General features: G+C 39.5%; 1 protein-coding gene across 1 annotated transcript in view; it reads right to left on the bottom strand.

Annotated features, from left to right (window-relative positions):
• Nucleotides 1-405: 405 nt before the first annotated feature.
• LOC131248785 (acyltransferase GLAUCE-like) overlaps nt 406-23,681 on the bottom strand; it is a 33,318-nt gene continuing 10,042 nt past the window's right edge. Inside the window, exons 2-6 of the mRNA XM_058249240.1 lie at nt 11,673-11,804; nt 11,192-11,340; nt 10,972-11,074; nt 689-837; nt 406-571 (exon numbers count right to left, since the gene is read on the bottom strand). Coding sequence (XP_058105223.1) covers nt 406-571; nt 689-837; nt 10,972-11,074; nt 11,192-11,340; nt 11,673-11,804 — 699 coding nt within the window. The remainder of the gene's footprint in view (nt 572-688; nt 838-10,971; nt 11,075-11,191; nt 11,341-11,672; nt 11,805-23,681) is intronic.

A 23,681-nucleotide genomic window follows, 5' to 3' on the forward strand; every position in this document is an offset into this window, starting at 1 on the left:
GAATAGGGGGTATCAAGAGCTTTCTAATTCGTTCGTAGGGTTTCAAGCATATAGCTTAGGTGATTCAAGACTTGTTCAAATCGGGTAATCTCTATCTCTTGTAATTTTATTCTTTTATAGTGAATATATGTCACTTTGTACCTTAATACATCCTCAGTGGAAGTCAACTGACCAATGAATTGTTCTGCATCACCCAAAAATGTCTCCCACTTGTGAAAATTAAAAACTATGCATTCTGTGCAAAGATGTGGACCACTGTAATCAAACTATTGTACAAGGACACCAAAAAAGTTGATAGTCAAACACTATAGTTTGAACTCTTTTCACTACAGTACAACTCATACACATGATAAGGACACTACCCTATTTCACGTGTATACCAACATCTAATATATAAGGAAAGGACTACATCTCAAACACATGCATCATGAATTTCTCCATCTTCTCTTGTTCTAAGGCCATCCATACATTGACACCTCCTCCTCTCCTCACCCCAATACCATCAGAGAGCAATAACACAAACTCATCAATTCCACTCACAACTGGGCCACAATAGGTGGGCTTCCCATACCTAAAATCCAGCTCATGGAAGGGCAGCTTCCATCAAGCTGACACATAAAAATTCTCATCTAAAGTGGAAGGGACCCCTCTATAAACCTCCAACCAATCCACTACTGATTTCACATACTTATCTGCCACCATCTCTATTGCTTCCTTCACCTTCTCAACACAAAACCCCAAAGACTCCTTATTCAAATCCACCACCTTTGCACTTGCACAAGCTGTTACAACTGCATTCCCAACAAACCCATGTGCAAGGGTGGAGTTATCTTGCTCCTAATGTCCACAACAAAGAGTACTGATGAAACCCCACATAGGTCTTCAAAGACAGCCCTTGTCCTTGATTTCCACAAGTGGGCCTCAAAAGTTGAGCACTTGGATCATGGCCTTGTTTTTTAGGGTGGTGATCATTTCAGGTGTGAAGTGGAAAAGTTTGTGGCTGTGATTGTGTAATACTTTTAAGAGGGATTGGGGTGGGAAAGGTTGGTTGGGTGATTTGAATGAGGTGGGAATGTTAGTTATTTCAGTTAGCTTTGTGTATTCCTTGTGTGGGTATTTGATCTGAGGTGGGATTCTTGTTTTGATACATGTCCTGTCATTGTTGAGAACATGGGTCTTGAGGCCTTCACCCCTGCAGATGGAGGCCAGGTTGTGGAACATCTCAGCCGCTGATTTCCCATCAAGTATGCTGTGGTTGATCACAAACCCAATTGAGAATCCTCCACATTTGAATCTTGTGACTTGAAAACATAAATAGATTTTATTTTTAGTTTTTTTTTTTTTTTTTAAAAGATCAGAATCTTGTTGTAATTGCTGATTGATCACATAGTGTTTTTTCTTCTTCTTATTTTTTTTTTATTTTTTTAATATCAAGAAGATGGGAGGAATTATCTCATCCATGCATTGTACCATGGTCCATACATTTGAGCCCATGGTCGACCAATCTTTGCTGTTGATACTATGGGGCCTACATTATATCTGGATTTTCCAAACCCCCCCCCCCCCCCCCAATCAGAATGCAGTAGGTCATCAATACGCGGCCCACAAATAGACGGCTGAGAAAAAAACATAGCAATTCACCACGTGTCTAAAAACTGAGACAAATATTTGGATGGCTGTTATCATTCAATCAGGGAGATTTTTAAGGAAATTCACATCCATGGTAGACTGGATCAGATCAATGGGTCTGGATCACCACACGATGACCATTGATCAGATAACTCCATAACAAGGAAGTAACAACATTGCCTGAATTGTAAAAAGGGAAAATTTCTTGAGACTCATACTTAAGTTTGCCCCGCTCATATTTCAGTTTGCCCTACTCATAATTTAGTTTGCCCCGCTATTTTTCTAGTTTGCCCCGCTCATAATGCAGTTTGCCCCGCTGTTTTTCTAGTTTGTCCCGCTTATATTTCAGTTTGCCCCGCTGTTTTTCTAGTTTGCCCCGCTCATAATGCAGTTTGCCCCGCTCATAATTCAGTTTGCCCCGCTGTTTTTCTAGTTTGCCCCACTCATATTTCAGTTTGCCCCGCTGTTTCTCTAGTTTGTCCCGCTCATACTTAAGTTTGCCCCGTTGTTTTTCTAGTTTATTCCGCTCATACTTAAGTTTGCCCTGCTCATATTTCAGTTTGCCCCGCTGTTTTTTTAGTTTGCCCCGCTGTTTTTCTAGTTTGCCCCGCTCATAATGCTGTTTGCCTCGCTCATATTTCAATTTGCCCCGCTGTTTTTCTAGTTTACCCCGCTCATATTTCATTTTGCCCCGTTGTTTTTTTAGTTTGCCCCGCTTGGGTGGTAGACTCTTAGGAGTTTCAACACCCGGTCAAGCGTTCGAGTATCCGTAGGTGGTGAAATTCCACTAGTGTGAGTGTGTGTAAAAAAAAAATCATTCTAGTTTAGGAGATATGCTTGTTAAATACGTAGACAAAGAAATGAATTAAAAGATAGGAAAATATTTTTATATACTTATATATACATATTTACATAATTATGTATTAGAGAAAAATGTAAGGGAGAAAAAGTTCTCCCTGTATTAAATAAAAAAGTAAAAAATATCTGCCAGACTGTCGCGGCACTGCCGCCGAACCGGCGATAGTGCTGCGACAGTCTGTGTTTTTTTTTTTTTTTTTATAACTATGTTGCTTTTGTGGGTCCAAACCGTCCATCTATTTGACGGGCTCATATTAAGGCTTGAGACGAAAAATAAGATAGATCTAACTATCAAGTGGACCACACTGTAAAAGGTAGTGGGGAATTGAATGTCTACCATTGAAACCCTTTTAGGGTTTACAGAAGTTTTGGATCATTATGAAATTTGTTTTTCCTCTTCATCCAGGTCTTTGTGACCCTATGAATGAACTTAGATGGGGAGGATTTCTCACAAACATCACAGTGGGCTCCACCTGAGTTTCTAATGGTTGACGCTCATTCAACACTGTTTCCTGTAATGTGGTACACTTGAGATTTGGATATACCTCATTTCTGGTCTCATACCATAAAATGATCTGGAAAAATATATGGACGGCATAGATGAAAAGAATACATCATGGTGGGGCCCACAGACCACCGACGATCTGCCATGGGGATTGGGTAATATATCAGCCTAATGCAATACTTCTGCTGCCTCGAAAAGTTTTCAATGGTAGGCATTCAATTCCCACTGTCATCTAGAGTAGTCCACTTGAGCACTTTATCTACCTGTGTTTCAGTCCCACCATCTAAATTTATCTGTCAAAATGTGTCAAAATGGATGGACAGTATGGATAAAACACATACATCGCGTTGGGCAATAGATCTCCTCCCAGATCCATCAGTCTCTAAGTAGGTCCCGGTGGGGGTAGTACCCAATCCGTAAGCCCTAGTGGGGGTAGTACTCAATCTCTAGATAGGTCCTCGATTGGAGCGGGTAGACATTTGATACGGTGCAGCCTTTACTGTGGCCCACCTTAATGTATGTATTTACATCCACGCCGTCCATTCGTTTTTCCAGGTTAGGTCCACCTGAGATTTGGATCTTCTTCGTTTTTTGTCTTGTTCCCTAAAATGATCTGATAAAACGGATGGACGGTGTGGATATAGGATACATACATCAAGGTCGGCCCCAAGGTAAGGGCCGCACCATCTTGGGTTAAGCCGGGGATGCGTCTAATCCGCTACCATTCGATACTATGGCAGCGTGCGAGGGCCGACGTTCCAGCATCTTTAAATTCTAACATTAGTCCAACTGAAGCATTCCAGCTGTGAGAATCACATCAGACGGATTTGGTTCTATACTTAATGTAAGTTAATGGTATGAATATTCTATCAAATATTTATTTTGTTGAATTTGAATTATTAATTATTTTCATTTGGCCTTTTATGATGAATGGCCTATTTGGATACTCTCTAATAATTAACTTATTTAATAAGTTAATAAATTACATTTTTAAAGAGGCTCTTGGATCTAAAGTACAAAAGTATGTTTGGTTTCTAACATCAAATACATATTTATATCTCAAGTTTGTTCAATCCTAATTTAATATCCACCATCTATTGTGTGGCCCAATCGTTAATGTGGACCATTCATTATATCGGGCCCGCCTTAACTGTGTCTTCGATGCGAACTGTCCATCACGTGGGCCTTACCTTCAATGTGAAGCATCCACCTTGCGAGGCCCACATTCAATGTGAGCTATCCATCATGTGGGGCCCACCTTGGATGTGGGTAGTCCATCAAGACCTTCGATGTGAACATCCTTATGTGGGGCCCACCTTGATATGGGTCGTCTATCATGTGGGGCCCACCATCAATGCTATTGTCAATCATGTGTGGCCCACTTTTAAAATCCACCGCCTATCATACAATGCCCACCTTTGTTGTGGATTCTCCATTATATGAGACCCACCTTAATGTAGATCATCCATCATATGGGGCCCACCTTCAATGTTATTGCCCGTCATGTGGGGCCACCTTCAATTTCCACCATCCCTCATGTGGAGCTCACATTTGATATGGATTGTCCATCATGTAGGCCCCACCTTCAATGCGGGTCATCCATCATGCGAAGCCCGCTTTGGATGCGAACCATACATTATTAAGGGATTACCTTTGATGTGGACAATCCATTTTGTGAGCTCATCTTGATGTGGGTCATCCATACTATGGGGACCACCTTTGATGTGGACGGTCTACCATGTGACTCCACCTTTGATGAGGACAGCCCATCATGTTGAGCCTCCTTTGTCATGGACCCTCCATGAGAGAGAGGTAAGAGAACTCAAAAGTTGAAAAGCAAAAAACAAAATACAAAAAACTTAACAAGTAACTTTCACTGCGTAAGTTAATTTTACAGTAGTCCTTACTAAACTAACTTAAGTTAAAATGTACTTATTAATCTTGCATAAGTTAAAAAATTACTGACTATTTGTTTTCTAAACGGACCCTTCAAAGTTTCATTGTAAAAGTAACTTCCTCAAATTTTCTTTTTTTTTTTTTCCTTTTCAACTTCCTAGTTTTCTACTTCTCTCACTCATCTCTCCATGTGATGGATTGTCCATGTCAAAGGAGGCCTCGCATGATGGACAATTAGCATCGAAGGTGGGCCAACATAATGGATAGTCCAACATGATGGATGACACATATTAAATGAGCTCATATTATAAATGGTCCACATCAAAGGTTGACTCCTAATGATAAATGGCCCATATCCAAGGTGAGCACCTCATGATAGATGAGCCACATCAAAGTGAGCCCCATATAATGGGCGGTCCACATCAAAGGTTGGCCCCCGATGATGAATGGGGATAGCTTGCATTGAAGGTGGGGCCCACACGATCAACGACCCACATCAAGGGTCTGCTTCACATGATGGGTAATGATATTGAAGGTAAGCCTCACATGATGGATGACCCACGTTAAGGTGGGCCCCATATAATAGATTGTCCACATCAAAGGTTGGACCCTAATGATGAATGACCCACATCTAGGGCGGACCCTTCATGATAGACGACTCACATTGAACTAGGCCAATACGATGGATGGTTCACATCAAAGGTGGGCTCAACGTGATGAATGGTGGATATTGAAGGTGGACCTCACATGATGGACACTAACACTGATGGTAGGCCTCACATGATGGATGATCCATACTGAACCCATACGAGGACAGTTCACATGCATCGAAGGTCCCTAATGATGAATGACCAACATCCAAGGTGGGTCTCACATAACGTACAACCGAATTTGAAGTTGGACTCCACGTGATGGATGACCCACATCCAATGTCCAACATGATGGACGACCCATATCTAATGTTACCCCACATATTGGATAGCCCATATCGAAGATGAGCTTCACAAGGTGGATGGTACACATTGAAAGTTGGCCCCATACGATGGATGATTCACACTAAAGACTAGACCTAACATAATAAGCTGTCCACATCAAACATTGGCCCACATGATGGACAGAGGATATATATCATGGATGTACCCAACAAAATTAAGGGATAAATACTTATATAATATTGAAAATGAAAAGTTACTTCCTACCATTTGGCTGATAAAATGTGTCATTTACCAAACATACTTGTCTACTTGCAAAAACCAAAATAAGCTATTTAAAGTATTTAGTAGCTTATTGAAAGTAACTCACGATCCTCGTCCTAAATATTCACTAATCATCGATTCAAAAAATCAAATCAATGTATTTTTTATACAAATTCATCTGAATCAAAACCTATGATTCCACAGTGTAACTTTATTTCATTGTCCGGCTTAATGCAATGATAGATAATGAGAGATTCATTGACAAAATAGCCAGATAGCTTGCTTCAACCAGTACCTTCTTAGATCAGTCACAACAGCTGTCTAACTCTGTTAAAAGCTATAGTGAACGAACTGCAACCCGACCCAATTGATAATATATTTTTAAATTAGCCACATACCATTTTTTTGTTAAAAATTTTCTCATTTTTTTCTTAAATAAATTAGCAAAGTTATACCTCATCCAAAAAATAATTGTGTGGTTACATTGCCCAAAAAATACTTGTATTATATATAGTAGAGATTAGTAGATATAGCACAGCAACGCATAAGGAGAGAAGTGGTTCATAAGAATTGTAGAAAGGAATGGCTTAGTTGTTGACTGAAAAGGGAAACTTTTTTGATATTCTATCATAGTGAGATGGCTAACTACTGAGAAACATTGAAACTGTGCGCATGCATATACTAACTGATCAATCTCTCTTCGCTAAGTTTTACAATCATTCTAAATTGATTAATAAGCATGCGTACATTAAATTTGGACCTAGATTGTTTACATTTTGACCGTCCATTGATATCCACCAATCAGCTAGGTTTCCTAATTGATCATTGTAATTTTTGATGTATGGTTGCTTTAAGTCTTTCATATGGGATGTGAACAATATTTCAGTGCCTGGGAAAGTAGGTGCATGGGGCCATGGATATTTTAGATGATGCTAATGTTTGTGTTTTTCCATCATCCTGGTCGGAATCTCCTTATGAATCAGTTAGATGTCATAAAAACTTCATGGGGCAGTAAGGTTTCAATGGCAGAACTTTTCATCACCACTTTTTCCTGTGGTGTGGCCCACTTGAGTTTTGAATCTATTTCATTTTTTAGCTTATGTCACACAAACATCAATGTAGGTGTTACAAAGCTTTTGATTACCTATGCTCTCTATAGCAAGGTATTTCAAAATTTGTTTGAGAGGAAGAGCACAATAAGGGCATGTTTGGATACCACCAAATAAGTTATTTTTTCTACTTACAACAATAGATAAGCAACTTATTTGAGATAAGTAAGTTTAGTTTAAGATCAATTATAAATAACTTTCATACTAAAAGTTACTTAATCACTTCCGCCTAATAAGTAGAAACCACTTGAGGCATGAGTAGATTATCTTAAGTAACTTACAATCCAAATGCTCCATAAGTGGCACATGTGTGAATGAGGAAGGGACCATTGCATTGCATGCATGTGCATGGGAAAGAGGCAAGGTAGAGGATTCAATGCCTACAAATACACCTCTACCTACAAGCCACTACCAACTTGCCATTTGTGTGGAACATCTCATAGTTGCATGAAGCAGTTATAGTCCTTTGATATACATTGATACACCGTCATACAGTCCGCTTAAGCGTTTTAAAGAAATTGATTATTTAGCAGAATGTATTGTATTCAAATTCAGATAACAGCAAATATGACTCTTTAATATATTCTCTCACCAGAATAGCAAATATTGATCCCCAATCAGGACTGTTCAAATAACTGGCAAAAAGTGAGCACGTGTTTAATTAGTAAGATACGAGTTTGTGGGGCCCACTGTGATTTCTGTGTGATATCCACCCGTCTATCAATTCTTCTTATGTTAGGACGCTATCCTTAGAAATGAGTAAAATCCAAAACTCAAGTGAGCCACAACACAAGAAACAGTAAAGATTGAAAACCCACCATTTGATACGTTGGTTCTACCTACTGTAATATTTATATGCCATCTAACTCATTCAGAAGGTGAGCATGCCCTCCCCCTCCCGAGAAATTTACAACTGTGGACCCCACCTTTTATCCAGTGGTTTTTACAAAGCAATACAAACTTAACATACACACTTAGACCTCCTTGTACGGACATCGAATTTGAGGACGAAAATAACCCTACCTTCCTCATGCTGGCGTGCAGAGATGAGTGCTGACGGACAGTCCGGCAATGGGAACTCAAGTGGGGCCCACTGTGATGTTTATGAGAAATCCTCCTCGTCTAAGTTCATTCATAGGGTCACAAAGACTTCGATGAAAAGGAAAAACAAATTTCATAATGATCCAAAACTTCTATAACACCTAAAAGGGTTTCAATGGTAGACATTCAATTCCCCACTGCCTTTTACAGTGTGGTCCACTTGATAGTTAGATCTATCTTATTTTTTGTCTCAAGCCTTAATATGAGCTCACCAAATAGATGGACGGTTTGGATATAACACAGACCTTATGATGGGACCCACGAAAGCAACTTAGCAAAAAAAAAAAAAAAGAAGCACAGACAGCCGCGGCACTACCACCGGTTCGATGGCAGTGCTGCAGCTGTCTGGCAGATTTTTTTCTTTTATAGAAAGAACTTTTTCTCTCTTACATTTTTCTCTAATACATAATTACGTAAATACGTATATATAAGTATATAAAAATATTTTTCTATCTTTTAATTCATTTCTTTGTCTATTTATTTAACAAGCATATCTCTTAAATTAGAATGTTTTTTTTTCTTTTTTTTTACACACGCACACACACCCCCATGCACTCACACTAGTGGAATTTCACCACATATGGATACTCGAATGCTTGACCGGGTGTTGAAACTCCTAAGAGTATACCACCCGAGCAAGAGTAAGAATCCTAAACTAGAATGATTTACATACAGGGAAAAATTTGGTTCATGGTGCGACTCATTAGATGACTGGCTTGGATCACCAATTGGGAGCAGAAAGAAAGATTCAAACCCAAAAAACTCGAAAACAAAAGTTTCATCCAAACAAGGAAACTATGTGGTTTATATATGACGAAATCACTCATGAAAATTAGCGGGGCAAGCATGAAAATAAGTGAGGGAAACTAGAAAATGAGTGGGGCAAACTGAAATATCAGTGAGGTAAACTAGAAAAATAGCAGGGCAAACTGAAGTATGATCCGGGCAAACTAGAAAAACAGCGGGGCAAATTGAAATATGAGCGGGGCAAACTAGAAAAACAACAGCGGGGCAAACTGAAGTATGAGCGGGGCAAACTAGAAAAATAGCGGGGCAAACTGAAGTATGAACGGGGCAAATTAGAAAAACAACGGGGCAAATTGAAATATGAGCGGGGCAAACTAGAAAAACAGCAGGGCAAACTGAAGTATGAGCGGGGCAAACTAGAAAAACAGCGGGGTAAATTGAAATATGAGTGGGGTAAACTAGAAAATGAGTGAGAGAAACATTAAAATGAGCGGGGCAAACTAGAAAATGAGCGGGGGAAACATGAAAATCAGCGGGGCAAGCATAAAAATGAGCGGAGCAAACTAGAAAATTAGCGGGGTAAACTGAAATATGAGCGGGGCAAACTAGAAAATGAGTGGGTCAAGCATATGAATCGTCATTTTTGCAAACACAATTTTGCTATTTGCCTGTGTCATATATAATTGCTACACCTGCATATGAATCGCCATGTTGACAGTGTGTAACAATAAAGCCCATTTTCTCTTCTTTTTTAGTGCAAAACTGACTAAAAAATGAAGGAAATTCTTCCACCGTATACGGCATACCTGCAGTTTGCCTCGCTATTTTTCTAGTTTGCCCAGCTATTTTTCTAGTTTGCCCCACTCATACTTAAGTTTGCCCTGTTGTTTTTCTAAACTAAGCCCATTCATCTAAACTAAAAAATGAGTTTAAGCTTTAAAGTATTGTCTTCTAATGTCATCCATCAACCATACGACTCATATCATCCCATATCATCCTGAAAAGCCTGATACAAGGCGACATATGTTGTTGATGTCTCAAATCTTTCAACAATAGGGTCAGTCGATGCCATCGACAGACCATTTGATGCCATTAAGAGCTATTCAATGCCATTAACAGTTGTTCAATGCCAGCGGAAAAATACGAAAATCTCACGATTTGTTACTGAATACTTTTGGTGTCCTGCTCAAAGCTTTCAAAAGAGGTTCGATGCCATCGATAAACCGTTGATGACATCAAAGTCTCATCGAAGTGCCATCGAGAAAATTTGAAAAATACATATTTAGTCACTAGAACATTTTGGTTAATTCGATAACATCGAAGATGTTCGATGTCATCGAAGTGTTATCGAATGTTTCATTGAACGATCATACAAAGTCACAAAATTGCATAAGTGCGGGATTTATTTCCTATTTCGATTGCGATTCACCTAGATGCCATGCATATATATGGGTATAATCGGGAATAGGGGGTATCAAGAGCTTTCTAATTCGTTCGTAGGGTTTCAAGCTTATAGCTTAGGTGATTCAAGACTTGTTCGAATCGGGTAATCTCTATCTCTTGTAATTTTATTCTTTTATAGTGAATATATGTCAGTTCGTACCTTAATACATCCTCAGTGGAAGTCAATTGACCAATGAATTGTTCTGCATCACCCAAAAATGTCTCCCACTTGTGAAAATTAAAAACAATGCATTCTGTGCAAAGATGTGGACCACTGTAATCAAACTATTGTATAAGGACACCAAAAAAGTTGATAGTCAAACACTATAGTTTGAACTCTTTTCACTACAATACAACTCATACACATGATAAGGACACTACCCTATTTCACGTGTATACCAACATCTAATATATAAGGAAAGGACTACATCTCAAACACATGCATCATGAATTTCTCCATCTTCTCTTGTTCTAAGGCTAGCCATACATTGACACCTCCACCTCTCCTCACCCCAATACCATCAGAGAGCAATAACACAAACTCATCAATTCCACTCACAACTGGGCCACAATAGGTGGGCTTCCCATACCTAAAATCCAGCTCATGGAAGGGCAGCTTCCATCAAGCTGACACATAAAAATTCCCATCTAAAGTGGAAGGGACCCCTCTGTAAACCTCCAACCAATCCACTACTGATTTCACATACTTATCTGCCACCATCTCTATTGCTTCCTTCACCTTCTCAACACAAAACCCCAAAGACTCCTTATTCAAATCCACCACCTTTGCACTTGCACAAGCTGTTACAACTGCATTCCCAACAAACCCATGTGCAAGGGTGGAGTTATCTTGCTCCTAATGTCCACAACAAAGAGTACTGATGAAACCCCACATAGGTCTTCAAAGACAGCCCTTGTCCTTGATTTCCACAAGTGGGCCTCAAAAGTTGAGCACTTGATCATGGCCTTGTTTTTTAGGGTGGTGATCATTTCAGGTGTGAAGTGGAAAAGTTTGTGGCTGTGATTGTGTAATACTTTTAAGAGGGATTGGGGTGGGGAAGGTTGGTTGGGTGATTTGAATGAGGTGGGAATGTTAGTTATTTCAGTTAGCTTTGTGTATTCCTTGTGTGGGTATTTGATCTGAGGTGGGATTCTTGTTTTGATACATGTCCTGTCATTGTTGAGAACATGGGTCTTGAGGCCTTCACCCCTGCAGATGGAGGCCAGGTTGTGGAACATCTCAGCCGCTGATTTCCCATCAAGTATGCTGTGGTTGATCACAAACCCAATTGAGAATCCTCCACATTTGAATCTTGTGACCTGAAAACATAAATAGATTTTATTTTTAGTTATTATTATTTTTTTTTAAAGATCAGAATCTCGTTGTAATTGCTGATTGATCACATAGTGTTTTTTCTTCTTCTTATTTTTTATTTTTTTTATATATTTTTTATTTTTTTAATATCAAGAAGATGGGAGGAATTATCTCATCCATGCATTGTACCATGGTCCATACATTTGAGCCCATGGTCGACCAATCTTTGCTGTTGATACTATGAGGCCTACATTATCAATTTGGATTTTCCAAAAACCTCCCCAATCAGAATGCAATAGGTCATCAATATGCGGCCCACAAATAGACGGTTGAGAAAAAAACATAGCAATTCACCACGTGTCTAAAAACTGGGACAAATATTTGGATGGCTGTTATCATTCAATCAGGGAGATTTTTAAGGAAATTCACATCCATGGTAGACTGGATCAGATCAATGGGTCTGGATCACCACACGATGACCATTGATCAGATAACTCCATAACAAGGAAGTAACAACATTACCTGAATTGTAAAAAGGGAAAATTTCTTGAGACTCATACTTAAGTTTGCCCCGCTCATATTTCAGTTTGCCCTGCTCATAATTTAGTTTGCCCCGCTCATAATGCAGTTTGCCCCGCTATTTTTCTAGTTTGCCCCGCTCATATTTCAGTTTACCCCGCTGTTTTTCTAGTTTGCCCCGCTCATAATGTAGTTTGCCCCGCTCATAATTCAGTTTGCCCCGCTGTTTTTCTAGTTTGCCCCGCTGTTTCTCTAGTTTGTCCCCCTCATACTTAAGTTTGCCCCTTTGTTTTTCTAGTTTATTCCGCTCATACTTAAGTTTGCCCCGCCCATATTTCAGTTTGCCCCGCTGTTTTTTTAGTTTGCCCCGCTGTTTTTCTAGTTTGCCCCGCTCATAATGCTGTTTGCCTCGCTCATATTTCAATTTGCCCCGCTGTTTTTCTAGTTTACCCCGCTCATATTTCATTTTGCCCCGTTGTTTTTTTAGTTTGCCCCGCTCGGGTGGTAGACTCTTAGGAGTTTCAACACCCGGTCAAGCGTTCGAGTATCCGTAGGTGGTGAAATTCCACTAGTGTGAGTGTGTGGGGGTGTGTGTAAAAAAAAAATCATTCTAGTTTAGGAGATATGCTTGTTAAATACGTAGACAAAGAAATGAATTAAAAGATAGGAAAATATTTTTATATACTTATATATACATATTTACATAATTATGTATTAGAGAAAAATGTAAGGGAGAAAAAGTTCTCCCTGTAAAAAAAATAACAAATAAATAAATAAATAAATCTGCCAGACTGCCACGACACTGCCGCTTTTTTTTTTTTTTTCTATAACTATGTTGCTTTTGTGGGTCCAAACCGTCCATCTATTTGACGAGCTCATATTAAGGCTTGAGACGAAAAATAAGATAGATCTAACTATCAAGTGGGCCACACTGTAAAAGGCAGTGGGGAATTGAACGTCTACCATTGAAACCCTTTTAGGGTTTACAGAAGTTTTGGATCATTATGAAATTTGTTTTTCCTCTTCATCCAGGTCTTTGTGACCCTATGAATGAACTTAGATGGGGAGGATTTCTCACAAACATCACAGTGGGCTCCACCTGAGTTTCTAATGGTTGACGCTCATTCAACACTGTTTCCTGTAATGTGGTACACTTGAGATTTGGATATACCTCATTTCTGGTCTCATACCATAAAATGATATGGAAAAATATATGGACGGCATAGATGAAAAGAATACATCATGGTGGGGCCCACAGACCACCGACGATCTGCCATGGGGATTGGGTAATATATCAGCCTAATGCAATACTTCTGCTGCCTCGAAAAGTTTTCAATGGTAGGCATTCAATTCCCACTGTCATCTAGAGTAGTCCACTTGAGCACTTTATCTACCTGTGTTTCAGTCCCACCATCTAAATTTATCTGTCAAAATGTGTCAAAATGGATGGACAGCATGGATAAAACACATACATGGCGTTGGGCAATAGATCTCCTCCCAGATCCGTCAGTCTCTAAGTAGGTCCCGGTGGGGGTAGTACCCAATCCGTAAGTCCTAGTGGGGGTAGTACTCAATCTCTAGATAGGTCCTCGATTGGAACGGGTAGACATTTGATACGGTGCAGCCTTTACTGTGGCCCACCTTATTGTATGTATTTACATCCACGCCGTCCATTCGTTTTTCCAGGTCAGGTCCACCTGAGATTTGGATCTTCTTCGTTTTTTGTCTCGTTCCCTAAAATGATCTGATAAAACGGATGGACGGTGTGGATACATACATCAAGGTCGGCCCCAAGGTAAGGGCCGCACCATCTTGGGTTAAGCCGGGGATGCGTCTAATCCGCTACCATTCGATACTATGGCAGCGTGCGAGGGCCGACGTTCCAGCATCTTTAAATTCTAACATTAGTCCAACTGAAGCATTCCAGCTGTGAGAATCACATCGGACGGATTTGGTTCTATACTTAATGTAAGTTAATAGTATGAATATTCTATCAAATATTTATTTTGTTGAATTTGAATTATTAATTATTTTCATTTGGCCTTTTATGATGAATGGCCTATTTGGATACTCTCTAATAATTAACTTATTTAATAAGTTAATAAATTACATTTTTAAAGAGGCTCTTGGATCTAAAGTACAAAAGTATGTTTGTTTTCTAACATCAAATACATATTTATATCTCAAGTTTGTTCAATCCTAATTTAATATCCACCATCTATTGTGTGGCCCAATCGTTAATGTGGACCATTCATTATATCGGGCCCGCCTTAACTGTGTCTTCGATGCGAACTGTCCATCACGTGGGGCTTACCTTCAATGTGAAGCATCCACCTTGCGAGGCCCACATTCAATGTGAGCTATCCATCATGTGGGGCCCACCTTGGATGTGGGTAGTCCATCAAGACCTTCGATGTGAACATCCTTATGTGGGGCCCACCTTGATATGGGTCGTCTATCATGTGGGGTCCACCATCAATGCTATTGTCAATCATGTGTGGCCCACTTTTAAAATCCACCGCCTATCATACAATGCCCACCTTTGTTGTGGATTCTCCATTATATGAGACCCACCTTAATGTAGATCATCCATCATATGGGGCCCACCTTCAATGTTATTGTCCGTCATGTGGGGCCACCTTCAATTTCCACCATCCCTCATGTGGAGCTCACATTTGATATGGATTGTCCATCATGTAGGCCCCACCTTCAATGCGGGTCATCCATCATGCGAAGCCCGCTTTGGATGCGAACCATACATTATTAAGGGATTACCTTTGATGTGGACAATCCATTTTGTGAGCTCATCTTGATGTGGGTCATCCATACTATGGGGACCACCTTTGATGTGGACGGTCTACCATGTGACTCCACCTTTGATGAGGACAGCCCATCATGTTGAGCCTCCTTTGTCATGGACCCTCCATGAGAGAGAGGTAAGAGAGCTCAAAAGTTGAAAAGCAAAAAACAAAATACAAAAAACTTAACTAGTAACTTTCAGTGCGTAAGTTAATTTTACAGTAGTCCTTACTAAACTAACTTAAGTTAAAATGTACTTATTAATCTTGCATAAGTTAAAAAATTACCGACTATTTGTTTTCCAAACGGACCCTTCAAAGTTTCATTGTAAAAGTAACTCCCTCAAATTTTCTTTTTTTCCTTCCTTTTCAACTTCCTAGTTTTCTACTTCTCTCACTCATCTCTCCATGTGATGGATTGTCCATATCAAAGGAGGCCTCGCATGATGGACAATTAGCATCGAAGGTGGGCCAACATAATGGATAGTCCAACATGATAGATGACACATATTAAATGAGCTCATATTATAAATGGTCCACATCAAAGGTTGACTCCTAATGATAAATGGCCCATATCCAAGGTGAGCACCTCATGATAGATGAGCCACATCAAAGTGAGCCCCATATAATGGGCGGTCCACATCAAAGGTTGGCCCCCGATGATGAATGGGGACAACTTGCATTGAAGGTGGGGCCCACACGATCAACGACCCACATCAAGGGTCTGCTTCACATGATGGGTAATGATATTGAAGGTAAGCCTCACATGATGGATGACCCACGTCAAGGTGGGCCCCATATAATAGACTGTTCACATCAAAGGTTGGACCCTAATGATGAATGACCCACATCTAGGGCGGACCCTTCATGATAGACGACTCACATTGAACTAGGCCAATACGATGGATGGTTCACATCAAAGGTGGGCTCAACGTGATGAATGGTGGATATTGAAGGTGGACCTCACATGATGGACACTAACACTGATGGTAGGCCTCACATGATGGATGATCCATACTGAACCCACACGAGGACAGTTCACATGCATCGAAGGTCCCTAATGATGAATGACCAACATCCAAGGTAGGTCTCACATAATGTACAACCTAATTTGAAGTTGGACTCCACGTGATGGATGACCCACATCCAATGTCCAACATGATGGACGACCCATATCTAATGTTACCCCACATGTTGGATAGCCCATATCGAAGATGAGCTTCACAAGGTGGATGGTACACATTGAAAGCTGGCCCCATACGATGGATGATTCACACTAAAGACTAGACCTAACATAATAAGCTGTCCACATCAAACATTGGCCCACATGATGGACAGAGGATATATATCATGGATGTACCCAACAAAATTAAGGAATAAATACTTATATAATATTGAAAATGAAAAGTTACTTCCTACCATTTGGCTGATAAAATGTGTCATTTACCAAACATACTTGTCTACTTGTAAAAACCAAAATAAGCAATTTAAAGTATTTAGTAGCTTATTGAAAGTAACTCACGATCCTCGTCCTAAATATTCACTAATCATCGATTCAAAAAATCAAATCAATGTATTTTTTATACAAATTCATCTGAATCAAAACCTATGATTCCACAGTGTAACTTTATTTCATTGTCCGGCTTAATGCAATGATAGATAATGAGAGATTCATTGACAAAATAGCCAGATAGCTTGCTTCAACCAGTACCTTCTTAGATCAGTCACAACAGCTGTCTAACTCTGTTAAAAGCTATAGTGAACGAACCGCAACCCGACCCAATTGATAATATATTTTAAATTAGCCACATACCATTTTTTTGTTAAAAATTTTCTCATTTTTTTCTTAAATAAATTAGCAAAGTTATACCTCATCCAAAAAATAATTGTGTGGTTACATTGCCCAAAAAATACTTGTATTATATATAGTAGAGATTAGTAGATATAGCACAGCAACGCATAAGGAGAGAAGTGGTTCATAAGAATGGTAGAAAGGAATGGCTTAGTTGTTGACTGAAAAGGGAAACTTTTTTGATATTCTATCATAGTGAGATGGCTAACTACTGAGAAACATTGAAACTGTGCGCATGCATATACTAACTGATCAATCTCTCTTCTCTAAGTTTTACAATGATTCTAAATTGATTAATAAGCATGCGTATATTAAATTTGGACCTAGATTGTTTAATTACATTTTGACCGTCCATTGATATCCACCAATCAGCTTGGTTTCCTAATTGATCATTGTAATTTTTGATGTATGGTTGCTTTAAGTCTTTCATATGGGATGTGAACAATATTTCAGTGCCTGGGAAAGTAGGTGCATGGGGCCATGGATATTTTAGATGATGCTAATGTTTGTGTTTTTCCATCATCCTGGTCGGAATCTCCTTATGAATCAGTTAGATGTCATAAAAACTTCATGGGGCTGTAAGGTTTCAATGGCAGAACTTTTCATCACCACTTTTTCCTGTGGTGTGGCCCACTTGAGTTTTGAATCTATTTCATTTTTTAGCTTATGTCACACAAACATCATTGTAGGTGTTACAAAGCTTTTGATTACCTATGCTCTCTATAGCAAGGTATTCCAAAATTTGTTTGAGAGGAAGAGCACAATAAGGGCATGTTTGGATACCACCAAATAAGTTATTTTTTCTACTTACAACAATAGATAAGCAACTTATTTGAGATAAGTAAGTTTAGTTTAAGATCAATTATAAGTAACTTTCATACTAAAAGTTACTTAATCACTTCAGCCTAATAAGTAGAAACCACTTGAGGCATGAGTAGATTATCTTAAGTAACTTACAATCCAAACGCTCCATAAGTGGCACGTGTGAATGAGGAAGGGACCATTGCATTGCATGCATGTGCATGGGAAAGAGGCAAGGTAGAGGATTCAATGCCTACATATACACCTGTACCCACAAGCCACTACCAACTTGACATTCGTGTGGAACATCTCATAGTTGCAAGAAGCTGTTATAGTCCTTTGATATACATTGATACACCGTCATATAGTCCGCTTAAGCTTTTTAAAGAAATTGATTATTTAGCAGAATGTATTGTATTCAAATTCAGATAACAGCAAATATGACTCTTTAATATATTCTCTCACCAGAATAGCAAATATTGATCCCCAATCAGGACTGTTCAAATAACTGGCAATGGAAAAGTGAGCACGTGTTTAATTAGTAAGACACGAGTTTGTGAGGCCCACTGTGATTTCTGTGTGATATCCGCCTGCCTGACAATTCTCCTTATGTTAGGACGTTATCCTTAGAAATGAGTAAAATCCAAAACTCAAGTGAGCCACAACACAAGAAACAGTAAAGATTGAAAACCCACCATTTGAAACGTTGGTTCGCCTACTGTGATATTTATATGCCACCTAACTCATTCAGAAGGTGCTTTTCACTTGGATGATGGGAAAGCAGAAATATCTGTCTTCACGAAACTGATAGATCGAGTGGATGTCTCACGAATGTCTAGTGCATATGTGCCAGCCTAATACAAAGTTACGTCACTCCTCTTATCAGGTGGGCCACAATATTGAAATCAATGGACAACAATTGGTCGGACTCAACATACAAGTGAGGTCCATCTAGTGATAAAAGTCAGCTTTATTTTTAAAAGAGTGAACATACACATGTGTGACTGTAGCGGATGCAGATGAACCTTGCCGAACACGTGTGTAATTTGCTTAGTGCCCAAATTTGATAGGCCCGCACATGTATTGACTATAAGCTCCAGAGATGCAGTTGTTCATGGCCCACTGACCAGAAGTTCTAATTAAGTGGCTGAAAAGCAAGGACGCTGATAGGGTACTGTTCCTTTGATGTGGGGGATTTGATTGAAGGAAGACTAGCCTTAGAGTTGGGGCCCAATCAAAGCATGTTTGAAAGTTGTCTAATCAAGTATGCACTCGACATCCTCACTCCTGACACGACTTATGATCCAGTCAAATCTCGCAGGGCAATACCTAATTCATGAGCTTGATGAGATCATGTAAACACCAAAGTTAGGTAAGGCCATCTTATGGTAGGATTTAATTAAGTCATGTGCCACGGTCAAAGAAGTAGTCCTGCAAAGCATGTTTGAAAAGTAGTTTGGTGTAATACATACTCAACTAATGTCAAAGCATGTGGCACAATCAAATCTCAGTATGTCAAGGCCTCTCCGGCCTCAGTGTTTTCCCAGCGTCACCCAATGTGGATCCCCTAAGTCATGCCAAGTAGTAGAATCGCAGGACGCGAAGATGCAACTACGACGATTGGACGTGGATGGAATTTTTAAAAAGATGGTCATACTCTATTTATGTACAAAAATAATGGAATGTACAACCATCATACAGCTTCACATCATAACTAAACTTACATAGTTTTATTCTAGATAATTTTATAAATTTATTTTAATTTTTTTCCTTTTAATAAAACAAAGTTTTAGTCGTCCAAAGAACAAATTGCGTAGAGAATTTTGCCCCTACCTGTTGGAGCTACAAGACGGGTAATCTACCATCCATGTAGTATCCTACCGAAAATGCAACACATGGAAGAAATCTCATGTATATGAAGATCTTAGGCACCAGTATTTGGACCTTCTTGCTGTTGAATGTGGACCGTTGATGTGTTTCCTCATTTTCAACCTTTGGACGCGTTTGTCTCTTTCAATGATATTTCTTGGAAGTGGTCCATCCACAGTGGAGTGCGACGGCAGCATTGGATACCGTGGATATCCTAATCGGACCCGTATCTGCAGTTCACCCACGTGCACGAATGTCTGTATGTAGACGCAGATATTAGAGATTTCTCGACGGACCACGACCTAATTAGGTTTAGATTTTGATCGTGGCCGTTCAATTCTCAACTGTCTCTTGTGGTGTGGCAAATTTGAGTTCCAGACTAATGAAGAGCAGGTTGCGGACGCTTTCATGTTCAAGATGGACCAGAAAAGGTCCAATCGGAAGCGGAAGTGATCGGGCCGTCAGAACCTTAAAACAAGCTTATCTCTCAAACTGAAATGAATTATTTGACGTGCCATGTATGATTTTGAAGTAGGAGAAGCTACTTTAGCCATCCAACCCTACTATGCTGTGTAAAGTCCTTTTTAATTCTATTTTTACTATTTATAGTAAGTTTTAATTCGATTATAACTTTTGAACCATTGAATTTTAGGAGTTGTGTCTAACATAAAAAGTGTTTGGTTAAGCCAAATAGGACACTTAAGGCCTATTTGTTAATGATGAATTTTTGTACTTAACGCAGAATTTCGAAAATGTTCCATGTTTAGTGGTGTTTGTTAATACAGAGGAAAAAAAGCGCTCTACCATTTTATGTTGAAATTTTACGATGATGGGAGTCCTTTATGTTGAAAATTTTCAGTGATGAGTAGCTTAATGGGGAATGAAGAAGCTCTCTGATTATTATTATTTTCAATCCAAAATTGTCCTTGCGAGAGGGATTTTCTCCCTTGCATTATATGCATCCCAACTTTTAACAGGGAACACTTCTCCGAGCCAACCATGATGTATATGTTTCATCCCTTTTTAAAGATCATTTTAGGGCTTGATACAAAAAAATGAGAGATATAAATCTAAGGTGGACCATGCCACAGGAAAACAATAGTGATTGGATATCCACCATTAAAATTCTCCAAAGGCCCAATGTACGGTTTATTTGACATCCAATCCGTTGATTAGGTCATATAGACCTAGATGAATGGAAAAAAAAAAAAAAACAAAGATCAGCTTGATCCAAAACTTTTATGGCCTCCAAAAAGTTTTTAATGGTCGACGTTCATTCAACACTATTTTCCTGTAATGTGGTCCACCTAAGATTGGGATATACCTCATTTTTGGTTCATACCATAAATTGATCTAGGAACATAGATGGATGGCATGGATGAAACACATACATCATGGTAGGGTCCGCATAGCACCAACCATCGGCCATTGGCTGGTGGCAGGGGAGTAGCCAATCCATTTTCGCGGACGCAGCTTGATACTTACAGGTTGAGTAGCTAGACTTGCCATTGAAGTTATGTCACCAAGTTACGTGGGCCCCATCATGATGTATATTTTGTATCCACGCCGTCCATCCATTTGAAAATATAATTTTAGGTAAAGATCCAAAGAATGAGTCAAATCCAAAGCTCCAGTGGACCTCACCACAGAAAACAGTTGGGAGAGTGACGCCCACCATTAAAAACTTAAATAGGCCACAATAGTTTTTGATCAAGTTGATATTTGTTTTTTCGCTTCTTTCATGTCTGTGTTAACTTGTGAACAGGTTGGATTTCAAATAAAAATCATGGTGAGCCTTAGTGAGGTTTCAACGGTCAACATCAATCTCCCTGCTGTTTTTTGTGGTGGGGTCAAATACGTATTCATCTACCTAATTCTTTAACTCATGCCTTAAAATTATATCTCCAAGTAGATGGATGGTGTAGATAAAACACATACATCATAGTGGGGCCCACGTACATCATAGTGGGCCCACCGAACTTGGTGACGTCACTTCGGTAGCAAATCTCGGGGAAACGGATTGGCTACTTCCCCTGCCACCGGCCAATGGCTGGTGGTCAGTGCTTTGTGGGCCCCACCATGATGTATGTGTTTCATCCATGCCGTCCATCTATTTTTCTAAATCATTTTATGGTATGAGAACAAAAATGAGTTATATCTCAATCTCAAGTGGACCACATTACAGGAAACAGGATTGAATGAACATAGACCATTAAAAATTTTTTGGGGGCCATAAAAGTTTTGGATCAAGATGATCTTTGTTTCTTCCTTCATCTAGGTTTGTATGACCTAATCAAGAGATTGGATGTCAAATAAACGATACAGTGGGCCTTAGGAAAATTTTAATGGTGGATATCCAATCACTATTGTTTTCCTATGGTGTGGTCCACCTGAGATTTATATCCCTCTAATTTTTTGGGATGATGCCATAAAATGAGCTGTAAAAATGGATGAACAGAATGGATGAAACACATACATCATGGTGGGGTCCACAGAGCACCGACCACCAGCCCCGGGGCTGGTGGCAAGGGGAGTAGTCAATCCGTTTTGGACGGAGATGGACGCGGATTGCGTAGTGAGTAGCGTATTGAGTTAACCCCGTGAGGTCGCAGCTCGGGCCGAGTTCGAGCCAAGATAGAGCTGAGTTAATCATTGAGACATTTCCACAAACACCTGAACTGCAACTTCAAAAACCCACTGTTTTACAAACAGAGGCAATGGTTATACAGGTGTTTTATTAAACACATTCTAAGTAACATTAAAAAAAGAAAAAAGAAAAAGGGCATTTATTTAATGTACATACCTCGCCTACCACCGGTCAAATCTTCTTTGCCACCAGCCACATTGTAACGCCTCGTGTTTTCAGGACCTGATTATATGATCCGTTTTCCAAGAACGCGAGTGTTAACTTAAAAAGAGTCAAATTACATATATAATCTTTTTCTTTTATCAAAGTTACCAGATAAACGTAGAATGGACAAGTCAGCATAAAGGAAAATTTTTATTTATATTTTAAGTATACAAGAGTTTACCCATAATGACTTATACAAACTAATGTCTTTACACTATCAATTACAAGATTACATATATGAGAAATTTAACGTATATAAACATATAAACGAAAGCCGCAAGGTCGCATGGCTTCCTTGACAGGTGCAACCATGCATCCTTGACCACCACAACGGCTCCCCGTCTGTCTGAACCTGCAAATTACTTAAGTCACCTGTGCTACCTGTATAGTTATATATTTGATGGATGAGTGGCCAACTCAATGTGAATTTCCCTCAAGATTACACATCACCGCCTTAGCTAAGCATAGTTAAAACGACAAGGCAATCAAAACAATACATGATCCAGTCTTTATATGCATGGATGTGTGAATGCACATCGACCTGGGGATGCACATCCAATCGGACTTGGGCTCGCACCTATGCAATCATCGACCTAGGAATAATCATCCAGTCGGAACAAAGGGTCGATAGTTGGTGGTCTGGGAGCTAGCGAAACGATACCCCAACAATTCTAGGGCGCGTGCTACAACATCCAGAATTAACCACCCGTCATCGTCAATATGCTATGAATGCATGATTAGCCAAACCATTATTATTCCAATTATAATCAGCCAATTTAAGTAAACTTAATGGTCACTACAGGAGGGTTCGTCACTGAGCGTAGGCCTACAGCTCGGGCATAGTGTCCCATGACCACCATCCCCGGCTCATGAGATTTTTCCCACCTTAGGATGCTTAATGAAGCTCATCGATCTGTGGCCAATCAAATTCAATAAGTAGGGATTTCCATCGCATGGTATAGGTCATCAAAGACACACAAGAAAATCATCAAAACATGGGACATGTGTTAAATCGCAGTGGTAAAAGAATGCTCGGAATACTAATCAAGACGACAAGGGTCAAGTAAGATTAAATTAGAGCAGTTAAAGAGGTCATTTCAAGTCATTCAAGCCGTATAACCTATGGATGGTAAATCCTACATTAATATTCCATGTCCCACATAACCTCCAATCGAGGGTCCATTCCATTCCA

The sequence above is a fragment of the Magnolia sinica genome, chromosome 1 (assembly GCF_029962835.1).
Source record: "Magnolia sinica isolate HGM2019 chromosome 1, MsV1, whole genome shotgun sequence".
NCBI classification, from domain to species: Eukaryota; Viridiplantae; Streptophyta; class Magnoliopsida; order Magnoliales; family Magnoliaceae; genus Magnolia; species Magnolia sinica.